The following is a 16826-nucleotide window of genomic DNA, read 5'->3' as shown; positions in this document are numbered from 1 at the left end:
ATCTAAGGTCAAAATGGATTGAACCTCTAAATAGAAGATAAATTCTCGTAACATTTTTTCATCGTTCACAAGACTCAAATCTATAACCTTTCTTAATAAATATCAATATTTTTATTGTATCATAATGTAATTGTATTAGTACATAAAGAAGTTTAAATTATTAAGTGACTGAAGAGTGTCAAAGCATAATGGTGAAAACATGACCTTCCTTCCTTCCTAATCTAAAAGAAAATCTCCTGTGAGTTTAGAAGTATGCTCTGTGCTTGCCATATAATGGATCCTGCACATCATAAACTAAGCTTAGATCAGGGATACTAAATTCAATTGAGTTTGAATAAGTAGCCTGGATTAATTATATTAACAGCTAAAAGGCAGTGCCTGATTAAGTGGCCAAAAGGAGAAGGCTTTGCTTTTGGCATAACATGCCTGCTGTTATAATCTATTAATCTCAGATATCCCGTCTTCAAGCTCTCTTGGGTTAATGGTATGGATTAATTTTAGTTTCATTAATATTTTTCCCAAAATAAATTCGGGCCATTGAGAGCTGGAAACCCAAACAGGCACAAAAGGCAGATAATGAACCATTCAGAGGTGTCCAGACCATCGGTTGATTCTTTTGCAACGTGTCTCGATACCCATCCTATCATAGGCCCACCCAGCTGTGGACCTACATCAAATGACACGTGTCCAAAAGCTCTATTTCGAGTTCCTATGCAAAGCCCACCAGATTCCTCTCTCTCTACTGTTCTAAAATTCTTAATCCCCCTTTCAAGTATTTTCATTAAACAAAACTTATTTGAAAATTTTGTATCTCATTTTATTTATTTGCATGAACTCTTAATCCACTCGGTCTCAAATCCCCAAACCCCAAAAGGATAGTTGAAAAAAGAAAAAAGAAAACCTTTGTTTTGTCTTCAAATATTGAAACTTTCCTTCACTTTCCCACTGAAAATCTTTCATTTTTTCCCAGGAAAAATGAGGTGGGAAAAGGTTCAGTTATACCCAAAAGAAGAAGGAGGTGTGGGAGAAGCATGTGCGGGGCCAGGGAAAAGATGGGGACATACATGTAACGCCATTAAAGGAGGCAGATTTCTCTATGTTTTTGGTGGTTATGGCAAAGATAATTGCCAAACCAATCAAGTTCATGTCTTTGACACTGGTGGGTCTTCTAAAATCTGGGTTTCTTTTCTCTTTTCTCATTTTTAATTCTTTTTCTCACTTGTTTCATCTCCAAATGAACTTTTGAGGTTTTACATTTCGACTTTTATTTGGTATTTTGAGATATAATTTGGATTTTGAATGTGTTTTATGTGTTTTGCTAATTGATTCTTTTAGTGGGTATGTTATTGAAGCTTATTTCTTAGGGTTTTTATGGGTTTATTGTGTTACAAATTTTCCTTCTTTTAGGGTTGTTGGTATAAGCATTTATGCTCTGATATGTGCTTGGTTTAGCATTTATTGCCGGTATTAATGATTATAGGCATGTGCTACTCAAAAAGTTGTTAGGTGGATTTTTACATAGGCACATTTGTTGGGATTTCTGGTTCAGCATAAACTTTTTCTTGCTTCCCTTTTTGTTTGGTTTAAAAAAAATTGATTAGTTGTTGTTATCGTGTTTTTGTGGAACAGTTTGCCCCACATAACATGTCATTTCTTGATTTTTCATAATAGTTAATTCAATTGCCTGTATCTATCTTTTGGTACTTGGGTTGTTTTTCATAACATTTATGATCCTGGGAGTTTGTTTGGAGGCTCTTTAATGGCTCTTTTATTTCTGATATTGCGATTTTGCAGCTAGTCGGACATGGAGCCTACTAGCAACAAAAGGCACACCGCCAATTCCAAGGGATAGTCATAGTTGTACTACTGTTGGTGACAACCTATTTGTCTTTGGTGGTACTGATGGGATGAATCCTCTCAAGGATCTGCATATATTAGACACTGGTGAGTTATTCCTCACATTCGATTTCCTTTTGTTCACCTCTTATTACCCATTATCCGCATTTGCCTTGATTTTCCTTTCAAATTCCATGAAAGATATCATTTTGCTTAAGTGGAATGGTTGGGTGATACTACTTTAGAACCAGTGACAGAATCAACATATTTTTCCCTTTTAAGTTTGTTGTAGGAATTAATGTTCTTTGGAGATAGTCACAAAACTCGTTGAGATTGTTTTCATGTAATTTTGTTATAGGAAGTAATGTTCTTTGGAGATAATCACAAAACTTGTTGAGATGGTCTTCATGTAATTTTTGGACACTCATAACTCTGAGGGAACTGTATTCTCAGTCATGTACTCTGAAGCTCTTTATTTCTATCCTACAGGGTTAATAAAGAACCAGTTTTATGAATTAATGGTTATTTTATTATATATTTAAAAATGAAGCTCTATATATATTCGGAGTGAGAGAGAAATGGGGAGGCACTTAAGGGCAATTACTAGATGGCTATTGAAGTGATTCCAGGAAGTTAAATTTCCATTTCTTTTTTGTTACTTTAATTATTAAGTTATCATAATCCTTTGCCTTTCAGTCATTTCATGGAAATAAAATTAAGTGGTTTGCTGTTATTTTTCCCAAGGCGTCCTTGAAAACCATCAGAGGGCTTCTTATCAATAGTGGAAATACATTAACTCATTACATGCTTTTCTTGCAGCAACATGCACATGGATTTGTCCAAGTGTAAGAGGTGAAGGGCCAGAGGCACGTGAGGGTCATAGCGCAGCTCTTGTTGGTAAACGACTCTTCATATTTGGTGGCTGCGGAAAGTCTTCTGATAACAATGAAGAAATTTATTACAATGACCTCTATATTTTAAATACAGGTAAATATCTTGACAATGCTTTATTCTTAACTTCTTATTGCATTGGCTTGTTTCAGTTTGATTAATGTGATCTCTATTTATGTCACCATAGAGGGGTAAAATTACAAATTCATGCATTTGCCAGAACTCCTTGTTGCACTTCAAAAATTGGAATTGAGTTTTGTTTGGTATCTTTTTTGCTTTGAAAATGTCTTGGAAAGCTTAGGCTGAAGGGACAAGTTTTTTTATTATTATTCTTTCTTTCTGGGGTTTAATACTAATTCTTATTTTCCCCTCATCTTTTTGCTTGTAGAGACCTTTGTCTGGAAACGTGCTGCAACATTGGGGAACCCACCATCTGCTCGTGATAGCCATACTTGCTCATCTTGGAAGAATAAAATTATTGTGATCGGTGGTGAAGATGGGCATGATTACTATTTGTCTGATGTCCATATCCTGGATGCAGGTTTGATTTTTCTTCTTTCCCATGAGTCCATGCATTTACCTGTTCTTCTATGCTTTCATACACGTCTTTGGTTGTTAACTTGTTATATTCAACTTACTGTACATTTTACATGTTTTCATTGCTTGAAAATACATGAATCTTGGATTTTTATGTCTGCTTAATTTTTTTCTTGGAATTTTTCTTATTTTTGCTAGATACTCTTGCATGGAAAGAGTTGAATACCTCAGGCCAGATGTTGACACCTCGTGCTGGCCACTCTACTGTTGCTTTTGGCCAGAACTTGTTTGTTTTTGGGGGATTTACAGACGCTCAGAATCTTTATGATGATCTCTACATGCTTGATGTTGGTACGTCTTACTTAATTGTTGATTGTGTTATCTTCAATCAAATTTTCTATTTCTTGAAATCATCTAGTGAGTCTGTTTTAGAAATCTGAGGTTGAAGGTTGTGGGAAATTGCAATATTTTAGTTATTTATTTGTTTATATTTCTTTCCTTTGTGGTCCAAAAGGGTTGCTTTCTGATGAAATAATGTGCAAGTGTGGTTAGTTCATATTTTATGTTTCTAATGGTGCAGATACTGGCATTTGGACCAAGGTGATAACTATGGGTGATGGCCCTTCTGCTCGATTTTCTGTTGCTGGGGATTGTTTGGATCCCCTGAAGAGTGGTGTTCTTGTGTTTATTGGTGGCTGCAATAAGACCCTTGAGGCATTGGATGACATGTACTACTTGCACACAGGTTTAATCTAAATATACCATTTACCTTGATTTAAAAACGTTTCATACTAAGCTGCTTTTTATATTTGATTTGGTTCGGGGAACTCCGTAAATCTTTTGCCAGCCTTCAGCTGAATATCAGTTCTGATTAATGTGACTCCCAGGACTTATTGTACGAGATGAAAGGAAGCTAGAGAAGTTATCGTTGAGAAAGCAGCTAAAGCTTAAGTGTCAAGAACAAAATCTTAGCAATCTTGCACAAGATAAAGCTCTTGTTAGAATTGAAGTCAGCAATGACGTGAACCAACCCATTCCTTTATCTAGTTATGGCCAACCAAGTAAGAACTCTTTCTCAGTTTCTGACCGATTTGTATATTTTATAACCACTATGTTGCTCTTCTCAGAGTTATATTAATACATTCTTTAAGTTTTTTTTCCCTCGAGTTCTTAGTCTTATCCATATATCACTAAGCCCTCACCTCACCCCCTGTTCCTCCAAATACCCAGGCACACACAAAGAAATTAGTCTTTGAACTATGTTGCTCTTCTCAGAGTTATATTAATACATTCTTTAAGTTTTTTTTCCCTCGAGTTCTTAGTCTTATCCATATATCACTAAGCCCTCACCTCACCCCCTGTTCCTCCAAACACCCAGGCACACTCAAAGAAATTAGTCTTTGAACTATGGACGTGCCTTTGTGTGGTTGGCTATTGTATCTTGCTTGTCTTTTCATCTGTAATAATAGAAAATAAAAACGGACTTTGTGTTACTTGTTACTTAGGTTTACCTCACCCCCTGTTCCTCCAAACATCCAGGCACACTCAAAGAAATTAGTCTTTGAACTATGGACGTGCCTTTGTGTGGTTGGCTATTGTATCTTGCTCGTCTTTTCATCTGTAATAATAGAAAATAAAAACGGACTTTGTGTTACTTGTTACTTAGGTTTTTTCTTTACTTTGCACAAAAAATAAAGTTTAGAAGATAAAAACAGACTTTTGGGTTACTTGTTACTTATGTTTTACTTTGTACTTAGCACCAAACATAAGCTTTAGAAAATAAAAGCAGACCTTCTGATTTTTGGATTACTTGTTACTTATAAAAACAGATTTCCAGACTTTTGGGTTAGTTATTGCTTATTACTTATGTTTTGTGCTATACTCTGCAGTTTGCATGGTGGTGAGATGTTCTTGTAAACCTAACCTAAACTTTGGTTTCAATGAACATTTTATTAGTTTCTATTTAGTTGGTAAACAGCCAATAGAACATTGCCTCATTAGTATGAAAAGTGTTATCTTCTGTGCACTTATGGTACTATCCAATTCTGCAGGAAGAGAAAATTTTCCATTAAACCAAGTCTTGCATCAAGGAAAGAAGACATTTCGAGCTAAGGTTACTGAGAGCTTCCCACATGGATATACTATTGAGACTATTATAGATGGGAAGCCGCTTAGAGGAATACTTTTTGCAAACACACCTAGCTCTGTACATGTACACAATCATAATCCCAGCAGGTAGAAATTTCTTGTTGAATCCTTTCTCCTTTAACCAGCATTGGTCATCGATGCAACATTATTTTAGGATAATTCTGGTTTTACCAGCATCAGGTGCTGTATAAATTCTATGGTCCTCTTGGCTTGTCTTAATATTGCGTACTCATTTCAGAAAAAGGACTTCTGTGGAAGTTGGGGGTACTGTACTAAACGGTGATTGCGACAGTAAATCAAGAAGTGTGAGGCAGGATTCTGGAGATCATAAACAAGCTGATGTTCATGAGAAGGATTATTTATTGCATGATACAGAAGTTCCTGCTCCAAGTTTGAGGGATCCAGCACAGTCTGATCTATTGACCCACAAGGTTAATACTTGCTTTCCTTTTTGTTCGGCACCCTAAAACTTGCACAAGAAATGGAATTTGGTTTTCCTTTAACTAGCCAACAACTTGTAGCAAAATCCTAGTATTTCTTTGTCAAAATTTGGACTATTTTGCTACTTACAGCCATCAGATTGGTACTTGTCAATCCAGTTTGGCTACAGGAAATCTGGAACTTGAATCTGTGGTACATGCTTGTGCTTATTATTCTTTGTCCACTTTCCATTGTCCCTTTCTTTAAACATGTGCTTGACTGGCATTGTTACGATCGCGGGTCTGAGATCAAGTTACTGAGCGATTAAAGAGAAAAAGAAATTCAACGGAAGGGTCTCTGCCCTTGTTTCAATTCCGAGTTTTGCCTATGGTGATGGAAATCTTAAGAGAGTAGCCTACCGTAATTTTACTGGAAATTCAACTTGTTTTATCCCTTAGTAAATTTTCCTGTTAAATAAAGGTTTACAGTGAGGGCAACCCTAATTTCCTAGCATACTAGGTTTATTCAAGTTAATTGAGAACTTTAGGAAATAAAATAAAAATCATAATCCAAATCAATCTCCTCCTTGATTGCATGCTTGATTCTAATGATTCTCTCCATCCGTGACATTACTACCCTCCTCAAGCCCGAATTTTGTCATCAAGCTCAAATTGCATGTAGAGAAACTTAAAGCTCTGATGCAGTGACAGCATTATTCACATCATCCTCATTTTGCCCCATATCTACCATTTCCATCCAAAAGAGGCTTTTACATTTGTGACCACTTGTCTGTGTCTCATTGCAATTATAGCACAGTCCCAGAGTCCTTCCATTTCATCTCAGCTCAAGCGTTTGATGAAGAATGACGGTTGAGCTTGTTCTCCTTCCTCTGTATTGCTATTTTTTTTTATTCTTTTTTAATTCCTACAATATTCTGAGTTCATCTTGATGTTGCCTCATTGTAAATTTGGGGTGCCCCTTCAGTAGATTGGAGCTTTCTTTCGTATGCTCTAGCAAGGCTCATGGCTAACACCAAATTTGTAGGGTGATGAATTTCCGCATTGAGGTGAATGGAGTTGAACAGTGCTGCTGTGAAAATATCCACGTGTTGGTCAGCGCCAATGTTATTTGAACTGGATTGGCCCAGTCTGTTGGACCGATTGGACCAAGAAATTAGCCGGAGTACTGATTCGGAGAGTGGCTCTGAACCGGTTAGATCCGGAACCAATTCGGACCGATTGAACTGGCAAAAAACCAGTTGAACCAGGTTTTTTAATTTTTTGAATTTTTAATTTTTTAATTGGACTGGTCCGGTCCGGTTTAAAAAAATTGGTTAGCACGCATAGTGGTGGCCCCACGCAAGCAAACTCTGAAAGCTGCTCATGTATTCTTCTACCATCCCAGTTTGCCAAAGTGTGATGAGTTCTCCAAGAGGACTGCTTCGTGTTGGTGGTCCAAAACGAAGATAACATAACCCTTTGAAACGTTCCCAAGAGAAATCTTGGTTTTCTTTGAATAAATTAAAAAACCAAAGTTGGACATCTTTGGTCATGGGGAATGAAGCGGGTCCAACCTTATCCTCTGCAGTTGTTTGTTGGTTGCAAAAAAAACTCTGTTTAGCCATTCTAGTGGATCTTCCTTTCCATCATATGATGGGAAAATCAAGCTGTGCATATCAAGGAACAAAGTTGTTGTCCAGTTGTCCCCCTAATACAGATTCTGGTCATGCAAGCATTGACGCGTTGCTATTGCTGTTTTCTTGTTCATGCCTTTGGCTTGACAATGCTTCCTGATTTTGGGATAGACTATCAATTCGAGTGGTCAAGGCAGCAAGTGCAGCCTGTTGTTGGGCTTTATGTTCCTCCAACATGAGCTTCATAATCTCCATAATTTGATTCATCCAGATGCTTGGATCTCCCATAGAACTTGGCTCTGAGGCCAAATTGTTATGATCACAGGTTTGAGATCAAGTTACTGGGCGATAAACAAGAAAATCAGATTCAACGAAAGTGTCTTTGCCCTTGTTTCGATTCCAAGTTTTGCCTATGGCGATGGAACTCCAAGGGAGTTGCCTACCTTGGAACTCTAAGAGAGAAGCCTACCTTACTTTACTAGAAATTCAACTTGTTTTAGCCCTTAGTAACTTTTCCTATTAAATATAGGTTTACAATAAGAGCAACCCTAATTTTCTAGCATGCTAGGAAAGTTTTATTTATGCTGATAGAAAAACTTTAGGAAATAAAATAAAAATTGCGATCACAATTACAATCCAAATCAATCTCCTTCTTGATTGCATCCTTGATTCTAATGATTCTTTCCGTCCATAACAGACATTGCTTAAGCAGCTAGGCCTTTCAATAGTCTCTACATTTCTATGTTCATTTTGTCATAGAATCATTGATGAATGTTTTAAGTTCTCCATCTTCAGTTTCTGTAGGGCTCTTCATCGTTGTTCCGATTATAGCCTATGTTACTTCAGCTGTTCATTTTTCTTGAACTACCAATGTCCAATACTTTTGTCCAACTCATATCGGGTATTGGTAAAAATATTGAACATATCCATCTGTATCCAAGTATAGCTATTCATCATGCAGTTTGCTTTGTCAGTATATTGCTTTCCTACCGAATATTTAAGTATGATATGGCAAGTTTGTGTTTTTGGAGTTTTAGCAGGAACCCGTGAAACAAGATTTTTCTCAATCGGCAGCTCATCTAAACTTAAACGATGATAAGGCAAGTAATACACTGAACTCTGGCACTGAAGGTCTGAAAGGAGTTGGAGCTGTGAGTGCTGGTTTCTCTGTAAACTTATCTCCAAAGCAAGGTATGAATGAATGGAAGACTCATTTGATTTACAACTAATTATAATGGCACCTTTTTTTTCCCTTTTCCTTTTTGTTGTTCCAACTCTTCATTTGACGTAAAGATATGATCCTTCCAAACGAACTTTGAAAATTTTGAAAATGCGTGTATTGAACACATACCTGTATCCGGGTAACATAGCTTTTAACTTAAGACTTTTAGTTCATGGCTTTTACGTTTGGATCATCTAAAACTACCTGTTTTTGCGAATTCTCTATGCAAGTAAGAGGGAAAAACAAAGATTCCCTCTTAAGAGTGATTTAAAGTTTATTGTGAATTCTCTATGTAATAATATTTTTATTGCAACTCATTTAAATTTGTTATTACATATTTTAAGGTAGTTCATCTTCTGCTGATCACTAATTCATATAATATTTTTCTGGCAGATGAGAGGAGACCAAACACCTTGGAGCACAACAATCCCGAGAAACCGATATGACCAGTGAACAATCTTTAACTCCATTATTGACTACAAGACATAACCTAAACAAGCAAGCCATGTGTACATTTATTGCTTTAAGGTGGTTAATTGATGCATGTTATGTTACTGATGTATAAATACTGGATCTTCTGCTTAGTTTCTAACAAGTAACGAGCCTCCAATCCACTTTCGCTGTTCATTTTTGCTGTCTAACGACTAATATCTGCCTTGAAATCCTTGATTGACTTTTGCTGTATGGCGTAGTTTGTTTAGAATTGATTATTATCTGCTTCCAACTGAACTGGTTTAGAGGAAATAGTTGGCAAAAGGATCGGTCGAGTTTCTGCAGAATGCATCTTACCTTCTTGTGAAGAAACCTTACTGATTTTCCTGACATACACTGCGGACAATGCAGATTCTATCGGAGAACTGTGTGTGTTGGGGTCACATTGTTCTGATGTATGTAACCTTTTCGGCATGAGAAAGACACTTAGCTTTACATATATGATCTGTGCATAATCGTTTTAACTACTTTGTCTTTTCTGTGGAATGTTGGAAACTACCTTATCTTATTTGATGGCAATCCAATGGTTTTTCCTCGTTGATTTCGGTGCAAAAATGTTTGAGCATTTAGGTGTTCTTATCAGAGCATTTGGCTTCGGCTTCCGCTCAAGTACCGAGAAGATAATAATAATCTATAAAAGGAAAGCTCTAAGTACCGAGAAGATAAAAAATAAGGGTTAAATCTGAGATTTATTTTTTATATTTTAATTTACATAAATTGATATCTCAATTTGTATAACTTCGTTAGGTAGTTTTAAATTTTTTTTATTAAAATATTTATTTGAATTTTTATAAATTATTAACACAATTTTCTATTAAATTTGATTTCTTTTGTTAAATGATGTCGAGTAAAGTTTTTTTTTTTAATTTTAAAATGTTACACTAACAAATTTAATAGATATACGAATAGTACAAAAAATGTAAATATATTGTAGCTTTTTACTTTATAATTTAATAAAAAAATCAATAATTAACCCAATACAAATAGTGGGTAATAATAATAATAATAACAATAAAGGATTTTGGTTCTAGTTTTAATTACTAAGTGTTGAGGGAGATCAATTCCTTCGAGAGAAATATTCGAAGTGCTGTCCATCAAGCAGTTGATACAGCTCTCAACAATTGTAGGTATTGTTCCAAGACTTGGATTTTGTTTTTCAACTTTGCAAAGAGCCTTGATGGTCCACGGAGTGGGAGCGCCTCGATTGTTGGAGAGAGTACATACTTGAAAGACACATAGATAACTAATCGTTAAAGTCGCGCGTGATGTGGATTGAATCACCAACCAAGGCATAACTAGCCTTTTGAGGAAACTAGCTTTTTTTAATTGAGGGGGATTAACCCCTTAGGGAGAAGTCTCCAAAGTGCCATCCATCGGGCAGTTGATAGAACCCCAATAATCGTAGGTTTGCCCCAAGACTCAGGTTTTGTCTCCCGACTCTACAAAAAGTTCAATGGGTTCATAGAGTGTGGAATGCCTCGATTGGTGAAGAGATTACGTATCTAAAGGACAAATATATAATTAATTGTGGAAGTCTGTGCAATATGGATCGAACCACCAATCAAGGCATAAGACTAGTCATTGTTATACCCTTGCCCCAATTGGGACACAAGAACCAACCGAAGAGGCTCACGATAACCCCCACCTTATACTGTCCAAATGGTCACTTAATGACCAATCACTTGAGTGCTTCGTACCATCCATGGAAGGAACCATCCATCCTTAACCTCTCAATTGGATCACCCTTTGGGCCACCCGCTATTAATGAGTGTGTTCTCCTCAAGAGGAGATCACTCGAAAACCATGACTTACTTATAAATACTCCGAAACACAACATAAAGGGAGGAGACTTCTCTACATGTTCTAATAGTCTTCTCCTCTTCAATCCTGACTTTTCCAATTATAGGCAAGTGACCTTTTCCTCTTTCTCCACCCTCATTGATACTATGTACCAACACCAAGCTAGTTGAATTTAAAAATATTAATATTTGAATTGAGTAATGCATGGTTTTAATTAGTATTAAGAATTTATAATTTTAAGTATAAATGGTGGAATCTAAACTTCAATTTGATTTGACTTGAATTTCAATCCCAATGCGTTAATAGCTATTTGAAGAAGAAACGGTCAAAGTCTTGGCTTGTCACCCTTTCACTCTTTACGGGTATTTCATTAATATATTGAAATTTATTACATTATCGAAAATGTTTGATTAATTTAACTGCTTTCATTCAAGTTTTCTAGGTTCTTTGTTTTGTGCTTGCAGTTCTCTGCCATCCCCCTCCCCCCTCCTCTCAGGGCTTGACGGATTTTACCATAAGCCTGCTTTTTTCGTTTAACCGAGGAAATACGCTTTGTCTATTTTTCTATTTTTACGTTTTTTAGTTGTATTCTGGGTTGTTTCTATTATTCATGTTCGATCCATGAAAATTAATCCTTTTGAGGGTTCATGGTTCCCCTCCCCATCCAATAATGTCGATCTGAAATTGACCAATACTTGATGGTGTCTTTGTTGTGTTTTTCCTATCAAGAAAGGTTCCACCGTAGGAGAGTAGAATCGAGATTGGGAATCACTACATGGTTGTGGGGTCATTTGGCTCAAGCCGTCGTTGCCTCTGCCTTTGGGCTTGATTCCGCCCACACTCAGTTTCCTAGCGATGCGATGCGATACCTGTCCTTATTTCTGATCTTGTTTGGATTTGCTTTGTCATAGTGGTTCTGGGCATTCTTCATGACTGTGCTTGTGGCGCTCCTCGATCGTTTGATTCGCGTTTTTCATGGATGGTGTTGGCCGCTTCATCTTTGGCTTCAAGAGCTTGGGTTCTAGCTTGGATCCTGTTCGGGTTTGTTTTGTCAGGGTGGTTCTGGCCGTTCATCATGACTATGCTTGTGACGCTCCTCGATGACTCGTCCTTGGTTTGATTTGCATGGTTCGTAGATAGTGTTGCTCACTTCAACTCTGTTTCTGAGAGTTCGGGTACCAGATTGTTCAGCCTTTCGAACTCTTTTTCCTAGGAATGAGCCTATAAGTTCTTTGATTAGGGTTTACCGTTGGGATTGTTCTACGAAAAATAAATATACAAAGTTGGCTTCTTATTATCAATTTTATTCTTAAAATATGACATAATGCAAATATTTTCATAAACAAACCCTTGGAAAATAAGTTTGTAAAGTTCGTATTTTATTTTTATTTAGATTAATTCCAAAATAAAATAAGATGCCACTCATACCTCTAATTTCTTTAGCTATATGAATACCACCAAGTTACTGGTCCAAAGAATAATATTGAACCGATTATACAGAAAACCAATACGAACCAGCTAAAAAATCAATTGAATTAATTAAACCAATTTTTAATAATTTTTAATCCAACAACTCAAATTAGTTAACCAAACGGATGACCCAACTAATTCGCCTAAAACCATTGATGGTATCTCGTATTTTGGAAGATTGTATTCAAATGCATATCTACCAAAAAACCAAAAACGTTTAAAAAAACCCCAAATGGCACTAAGAGAAAAGCTGCCCTATGTTAATCAGCACAAATGGAGTTCCTACATGAGAGTTGCTTGATTAATCCTTGCTGTTCCAAAAATGGCCTACAAAACCACATTAGAGGGGGAAAAGTAACAAATAAATTATTACAACATAAAATAGTTCCACTTGTATAAATAAATAAGACATTTAATACAAGTATAGCATAAGTTTGTTTGTCCAATTGACAGTAAGCAGTTGCTTAATTTGCGAAGACCCCACATAGGAACAAGTAAGAGATTTGCCCAGCACTATTACACTGCACTAAAACTAAATGTCTTCACATTCAACAATAGAGGGTAATATTACTTATCCTATAAACTTCTGGGGCATTAGGTCAACAATTATAAGCAGTTCCAAGATTTAAGATTCAATGCCTCACTTAGGGTTGCCGCCAAACAGGTAATCCAGGGAAGATCCTCCGCCAGGTGCTGCATGAACCTTTGTTGTAGGCCGATCCTGTTAGCATAAATTTATCAAAATATTTAGTTTGGCCACTTAGGCTCAACAGCAACTTGGGATAGGGATGAAAACAAAAAGTTCGTTCAAACATGTCTAAACTTGAAGGACAAATGTTATTTGAACACATGGACGCATGCGTGATTTTGCAAAAGAAATTCAACAAGAAAATATTGCATACAATTCAAAGGAACATCCCAGCATGTTATCTCCTATAATTCACATGACATTAATATACATGCAAAATTTCACTCGAGGCTCATGTTCTTACAAGACTAGCCGCAACGTAAATTGCAGCTTAAGAAAGGAAAATTGATTCCCTAACTCAAGCTGCAGAATTTAGAATAAAAGAGATTAATCTCCCTAACTATGTAACTCAGACACGAGTGTAAGCGCCAGATGTGTCCCGACGTGGATATGTTAATTTTTTTTAACTTCCGCATATTTGGAGGCCATGTCCCGATACCCGTATACAAACATGTGTCAACAGAAGTGCTTAAGAGAAATGAAGAGTTGAATCAAACAGCTCCCAACAAGATAATGATATAATAATTTCAGAACTCTGACAAAGGAAAAGAAATGCTCACAAAATACCAACATATTATTTCCAGCCATGCCAAATCAAAGACTCATCTAGGAGCTCAAGCATTGGTTGCAAAACTGACAACATTCATATATTGTGAATACATTGTAAACAAGGCAGATGATACTTGCTAACCTTCAGATAAATCATGTATAATACAATTCTTCATCAATGTTTCTATGTGACAGCTTTGTTAACATCATCTGAATGTGAGCATGATACTAAAAAGCCAGAAAAATAAGCAAAAAGTTATCACAAGTTCATTTCAGATATCGTGTAGATCAACAGTAGACATTTGTTCAAACATTACCAAGCTAATATCAGAAAACAATTGTAACTAGGGTTCCTACCGTAAGAAAGTTGCCACAGTTCTGGCCATCAGCACGGAAATAATTGTTTGCATTGTTCCCAGGAATGCCTGCAGGAATATCCTTAGGGACAACAGCTGGTGGTGGGGTTTCCTTGACAACCTCATTCTGTGTCTGAGGAACTTCATTGACGGTGCCAGTGCTAGGACTGACATGTTTCGGGGTGGGTTTGGGGGATTCTCCACTCCCAAAAAGGTAACCCAAAGAACTCTGTCCCCCACCGCTGCTAACTCCACGGCCCATGATATCTATCTTGGACTTCTAAGCAAGTATTAAAGGGACAAATATTCCAGTAAATAACAAAACTACTATGGGTATGATTCATGAATTCTAAAAGTAATTGTCACCTATGTTAAAACTATTCATCTTGCTTAAAACACCCAAGCCCAACACATACTCAAACATGCAGAAACAAATCTGTATTATAGTCACCAGATTCCAGTAACATAGCTCAGTACCATACCACGTAAAGTTTCCAAATTTCAGTTCCACTAATGAAATTGAAGCATAAGAAAAAAAAATCTGATGAAATGAACCTAACTACATTTTAGATCAAGTAAAACGCCGCGGATAATGCAGTGGGATTCTCCCATTTCATCCTATGAAACCCGAAAGATACGCAATTTAACAAAGAAAACATCCATTGTTTAAGCAACCAAGACTAACGCTATAGATCATACGTGGGCAAAGCAAAAAACCCAAACTCAAAATCCTGAGCGGAGACAGCGAAAGATATAAAATCTCACACTCAGATGACTTTCAGTTTAATGGGAAACCAACAAAGCAAATCGTCGATAAAAGATCTAAAGCCGGACAACCGCAAATTTACATAATAACATTCAAAAGCATCATCACTGAGAAAAAATCAACATGCAGTTTTACATAATGGCATTCAAAATGAATCGAATGACCAAACCTAAAACTTTTTAAGAGTTTTACTCAATGTTACATCAGAAACAAGAGAAAAAACACCCATTTTCTCAAGAAACAAACACAAAAGAGAGAAATGATGAGAGATTTTCTTTTCTTTTTTGTTCTTAATATTAGCTTAGCTCTTAGGCTCACCTTTGCTTGTTTGGGTGTAATTGAGATCAGATCTCAGACTCCGAAGCGAAGGGGAGAGGCTTTTCTCAAATTATAGGAAAAACATTATCTCGCTGTCAGTGTTTCCTTTTGGTTTCACCGACAAATCTCTACCGTTAGTTTTTTATTTTTATTTTAGTCATTTATATTTAAAATGTTACATTTTAGTCAATTGCGTTAATGTTTTGTAACATTTTAGTCACTGAGTCGTTAATTACCGTTAACAGTGTAACAGTAAGCTAATATGGCACGTTAAATCATCATTTCAAATAAAAATTTTAGGTTAAATTATACAATTAGTTCTCATATTTTTTATTTTGAGCAATTTAATTTTTTTTCTTTTATGTTCTTTTTTTTCTTTTTTTTCCATTATGTTCTACTTCTTCATCTCTTTTAACGTAGTTTTTTTTATATTTTTTATTTGTTAAAACTAGTCTCTATACTTTTATTTTTTTGAACAATTTTTTTTTCTTTTTATTTCTTTATTTTCCTTTTCTTCTTCCCCCTTAGTTTAACAAATGGAAAACATAGAAAAACTACATTAAAAGAGATAGAGAGGGAGAAAATAGAGGAAGAAGCAAAAGAGAATGAAAAATAAAGAACAAAAAAAAGAAAGTTAAAAGAACAAAAAAGATTGGTCAAAACAAAAAAGTATGGAGACCAATTGTACAATTTAACCTAAAATTTTTGTTTGAAATGATAATTTAGCGTGCCACGTCAGCTTACCGTTATATCGTTAACGGCAATTACAACGCGTTAACGTAAGTGACTAAAACATAATATTTCAAACAAAAGTGACTAAAATGTAACCTGAGATAAATAAGAGTGGTTATTTTAAAAGTTTACCCTTTTTACTTTAGGGTGTATTTGGGGGCTAAATAGGTAATATATGTTTTTTCATTAATTGGTTAAATAAGCCGTTTTTTTTTTGGAAGATTTAGAAAAATAAGTTGATTATGGAGAGAAGTTGGCCGCGCTTTCCCTTCGAATTGTATTTTTTACCTTTTTAATATAATCAATTTCTTTAATCAGATTGTTAAATATTAATAGTTTTGTCCTTAAATCTTGGGTTTGATTTCTCTCCCACTCACATCCGTATTTTTTATTTCATGTTGTTTTAAGTTTTTTATTATTTTTAATTAATATTTTTAACATATGAGCTTCTTGGTTAAATAGTTAAATAATAATGATTTTATCCTTGAGTTCTAATCAATTCCTCCTCTTTTAAACACATTTGTAATTTTTATTTCATGATGTTTAAGTTTTTTTTATTTTTAATTAATAAATATATTGTTTTCAATTTTTTATTTTTAATTAATATCTCTTTTATTCATAAAATCAAATAATAAATATGTAATTGTATAATAAATATATATTTTACATATATCTTTATGTTAAAAATATTTGAAATTAATAACTCCTTTATATATAATATAAACATCATGTAATTTTGTGTATATATATTTATAATATTTATATGTGAAATATTTTAAATACACATACAAACATATATAATACTAAAATTTACTACATTCATGATATGGATTGAAAAATAAATATTACACATAAAAATTATATTTACTAAAATAATGATATTTGTAATAATTATTTGATTTTATAAG

General features: G+C 35.2%; 2 protein-coding genes and 1 long non-coding RNA gene across 6 annotated transcripts; 2 read left to right on the top strand and 1 right to left on the bottom strand.

Moving 5' to 3' along the window:
* The first annotated feature begins 730 nt into the window (after positions 1 to 730).
* LOC107949776 (kelch domain-containing protein 3) lies at positions 731 to 9314 on the top strand. 3 transcript variants are annotated; one of them, XM_016884528.2, is made up of 11 exons: positions 731 to 1159; positions 1795 to 1944; positions 2656 to 2823; positions 3116 to 3268; positions 3463 to 3615; positions 3845 to 4009; positions 4152 to 4325; positions 5316 to 5499; positions 5651 to 5843; positions 8503 to 8656; positions 9081 to 9314. In XM_016884528.2, exons 1-11 carry the CDS (start codon positions 976 to 978, stop codon positions 9131 to 9133), a joined length of 1731 nt encoding a protein of 576 aa, XP_016740017.1. In that variant the 5' UTR covers positions 731 to 975; the 3' UTR covers positions 9134 to 9314. The 3 variants fall into 3 exon arrangements, 2 of the variants coding, with proteins under 2 accessions (XP_016740017.1, XP_016740018.1); XM_016884529.2 differs by having other exon boundaries at positions 738 to 1159; positions 8506 to 8656; XR_005911354.1 differs by lacking the exon at positions 9081 to 9314 and adding an exon at positions 6877 to 7099 and having other exon boundaries at positions 747 to 1159.
* Positions 9315 to 11051: 1737 nt separating this feature from the next.
* LOC107949778 (uncharacterized) lies at positions 11052 to 12326 on the top strand. Its single transcript, XR_001697889.2, has 2 exons — positions 11052 to 11341; positions 11444 to 12326. It is a non-coding gene; the product is annotated as an uncharacterized lncRNA (long non-coding RNA).
* A 492-nt stretch (positions 12327 to 12818) lies between these two features.
* On the bottom strand, positions 12819 to 15316 carry LOC107949777 (protein SPIRAL1-like 3). 2 transcript variants are annotated; one of them, XM_016884532.2, is made up of 3 exons: positions 15187 to 15316; positions 14104 to 14382; positions 12819 to 13170 (listed from the first exon to the last, which is right to left on the bottom strand). In XM_016884532.2, the coding sequence occupies exons 2-3, from the start codon at positions 14362 to 14364 to the stop codon at positions 13090 to 13092; spliced, it is 342 nt and encodes a 113-aa protein (XP_016740021.1). In that variant the 5' UTR covers positions 14365 to 14382; positions 15187 to 15316; the 3' UTR covers positions 12819 to 13089. The 2 variants fall into 2 exon arrangements, with proteins under 2 accessions (XP_016740021.1, XP_040946032.1); XM_041090098.1 differs by lacking the exon at positions 12819 to 13170 and adding an exon at positions 13884 to 13974.
* Between the last annotated feature and the right edge of the window lie 1510 nt (positions 15317 to 16826).

This window comes from Gossypium hirsutum, chromosome D03 (assembly GCF_007990345.1).
Source record: "Gossypium hirsutum isolate 1008001.06 chromosome D03, Gossypium_hirsutum_v2.1, whole genome shotgun sequence".
NCBI lineage: Eukaryota > Viridiplantae > Streptophyta > Magnoliopsida > Malvales > Malvaceae > Gossypium > Gossypium hirsutum.
The sequence above is the reverse complement of the archived record's forward strand: the minus strand, read 5'-3'. Positions and strand labels throughout refer to the sequence as shown.

Excerpts from the sequence above, each read along its gene's own strand:
- LOC107949776 (XM_016884528.2), top strand. The coding sequence starts at position 976 with ATGAGGTGGGAAAAGGTTCAGTTATACCCAAAAGAAGAAGGAGGTGTG. Across the intron at positions 2,824-3,115 it reads CCTCTATATTTTAAATACAG|AGACCTTTGTCTGGAAACGT; the intron begins GTAAATATCTTG and ends TTTTGCTTGTAG. Across the intron at positions 5,844-8,502 it reads CTGATCTATTGACCCACAAG|CAGGAACCCGTGAAACAAGA; the intron begins GTTAATACTTGC and ends TTGGAGTTTTAG.
- LOC107949777 (XM_016884532.2), bottom strand. The coding sequence starts at position 14,364 with ATGGGCCGTGGAGTTAGCAGCGGTGGGGGACAGAGTTCTTTGGGTTAC. Across the intron at positions 13,171-14,103 it reads ACTGTGGCAACTTTCTTACG|GATCGGCCTACAACAAAGGT; the intron begins GTAGGAACCCTA and ends TTATGCTAACAG.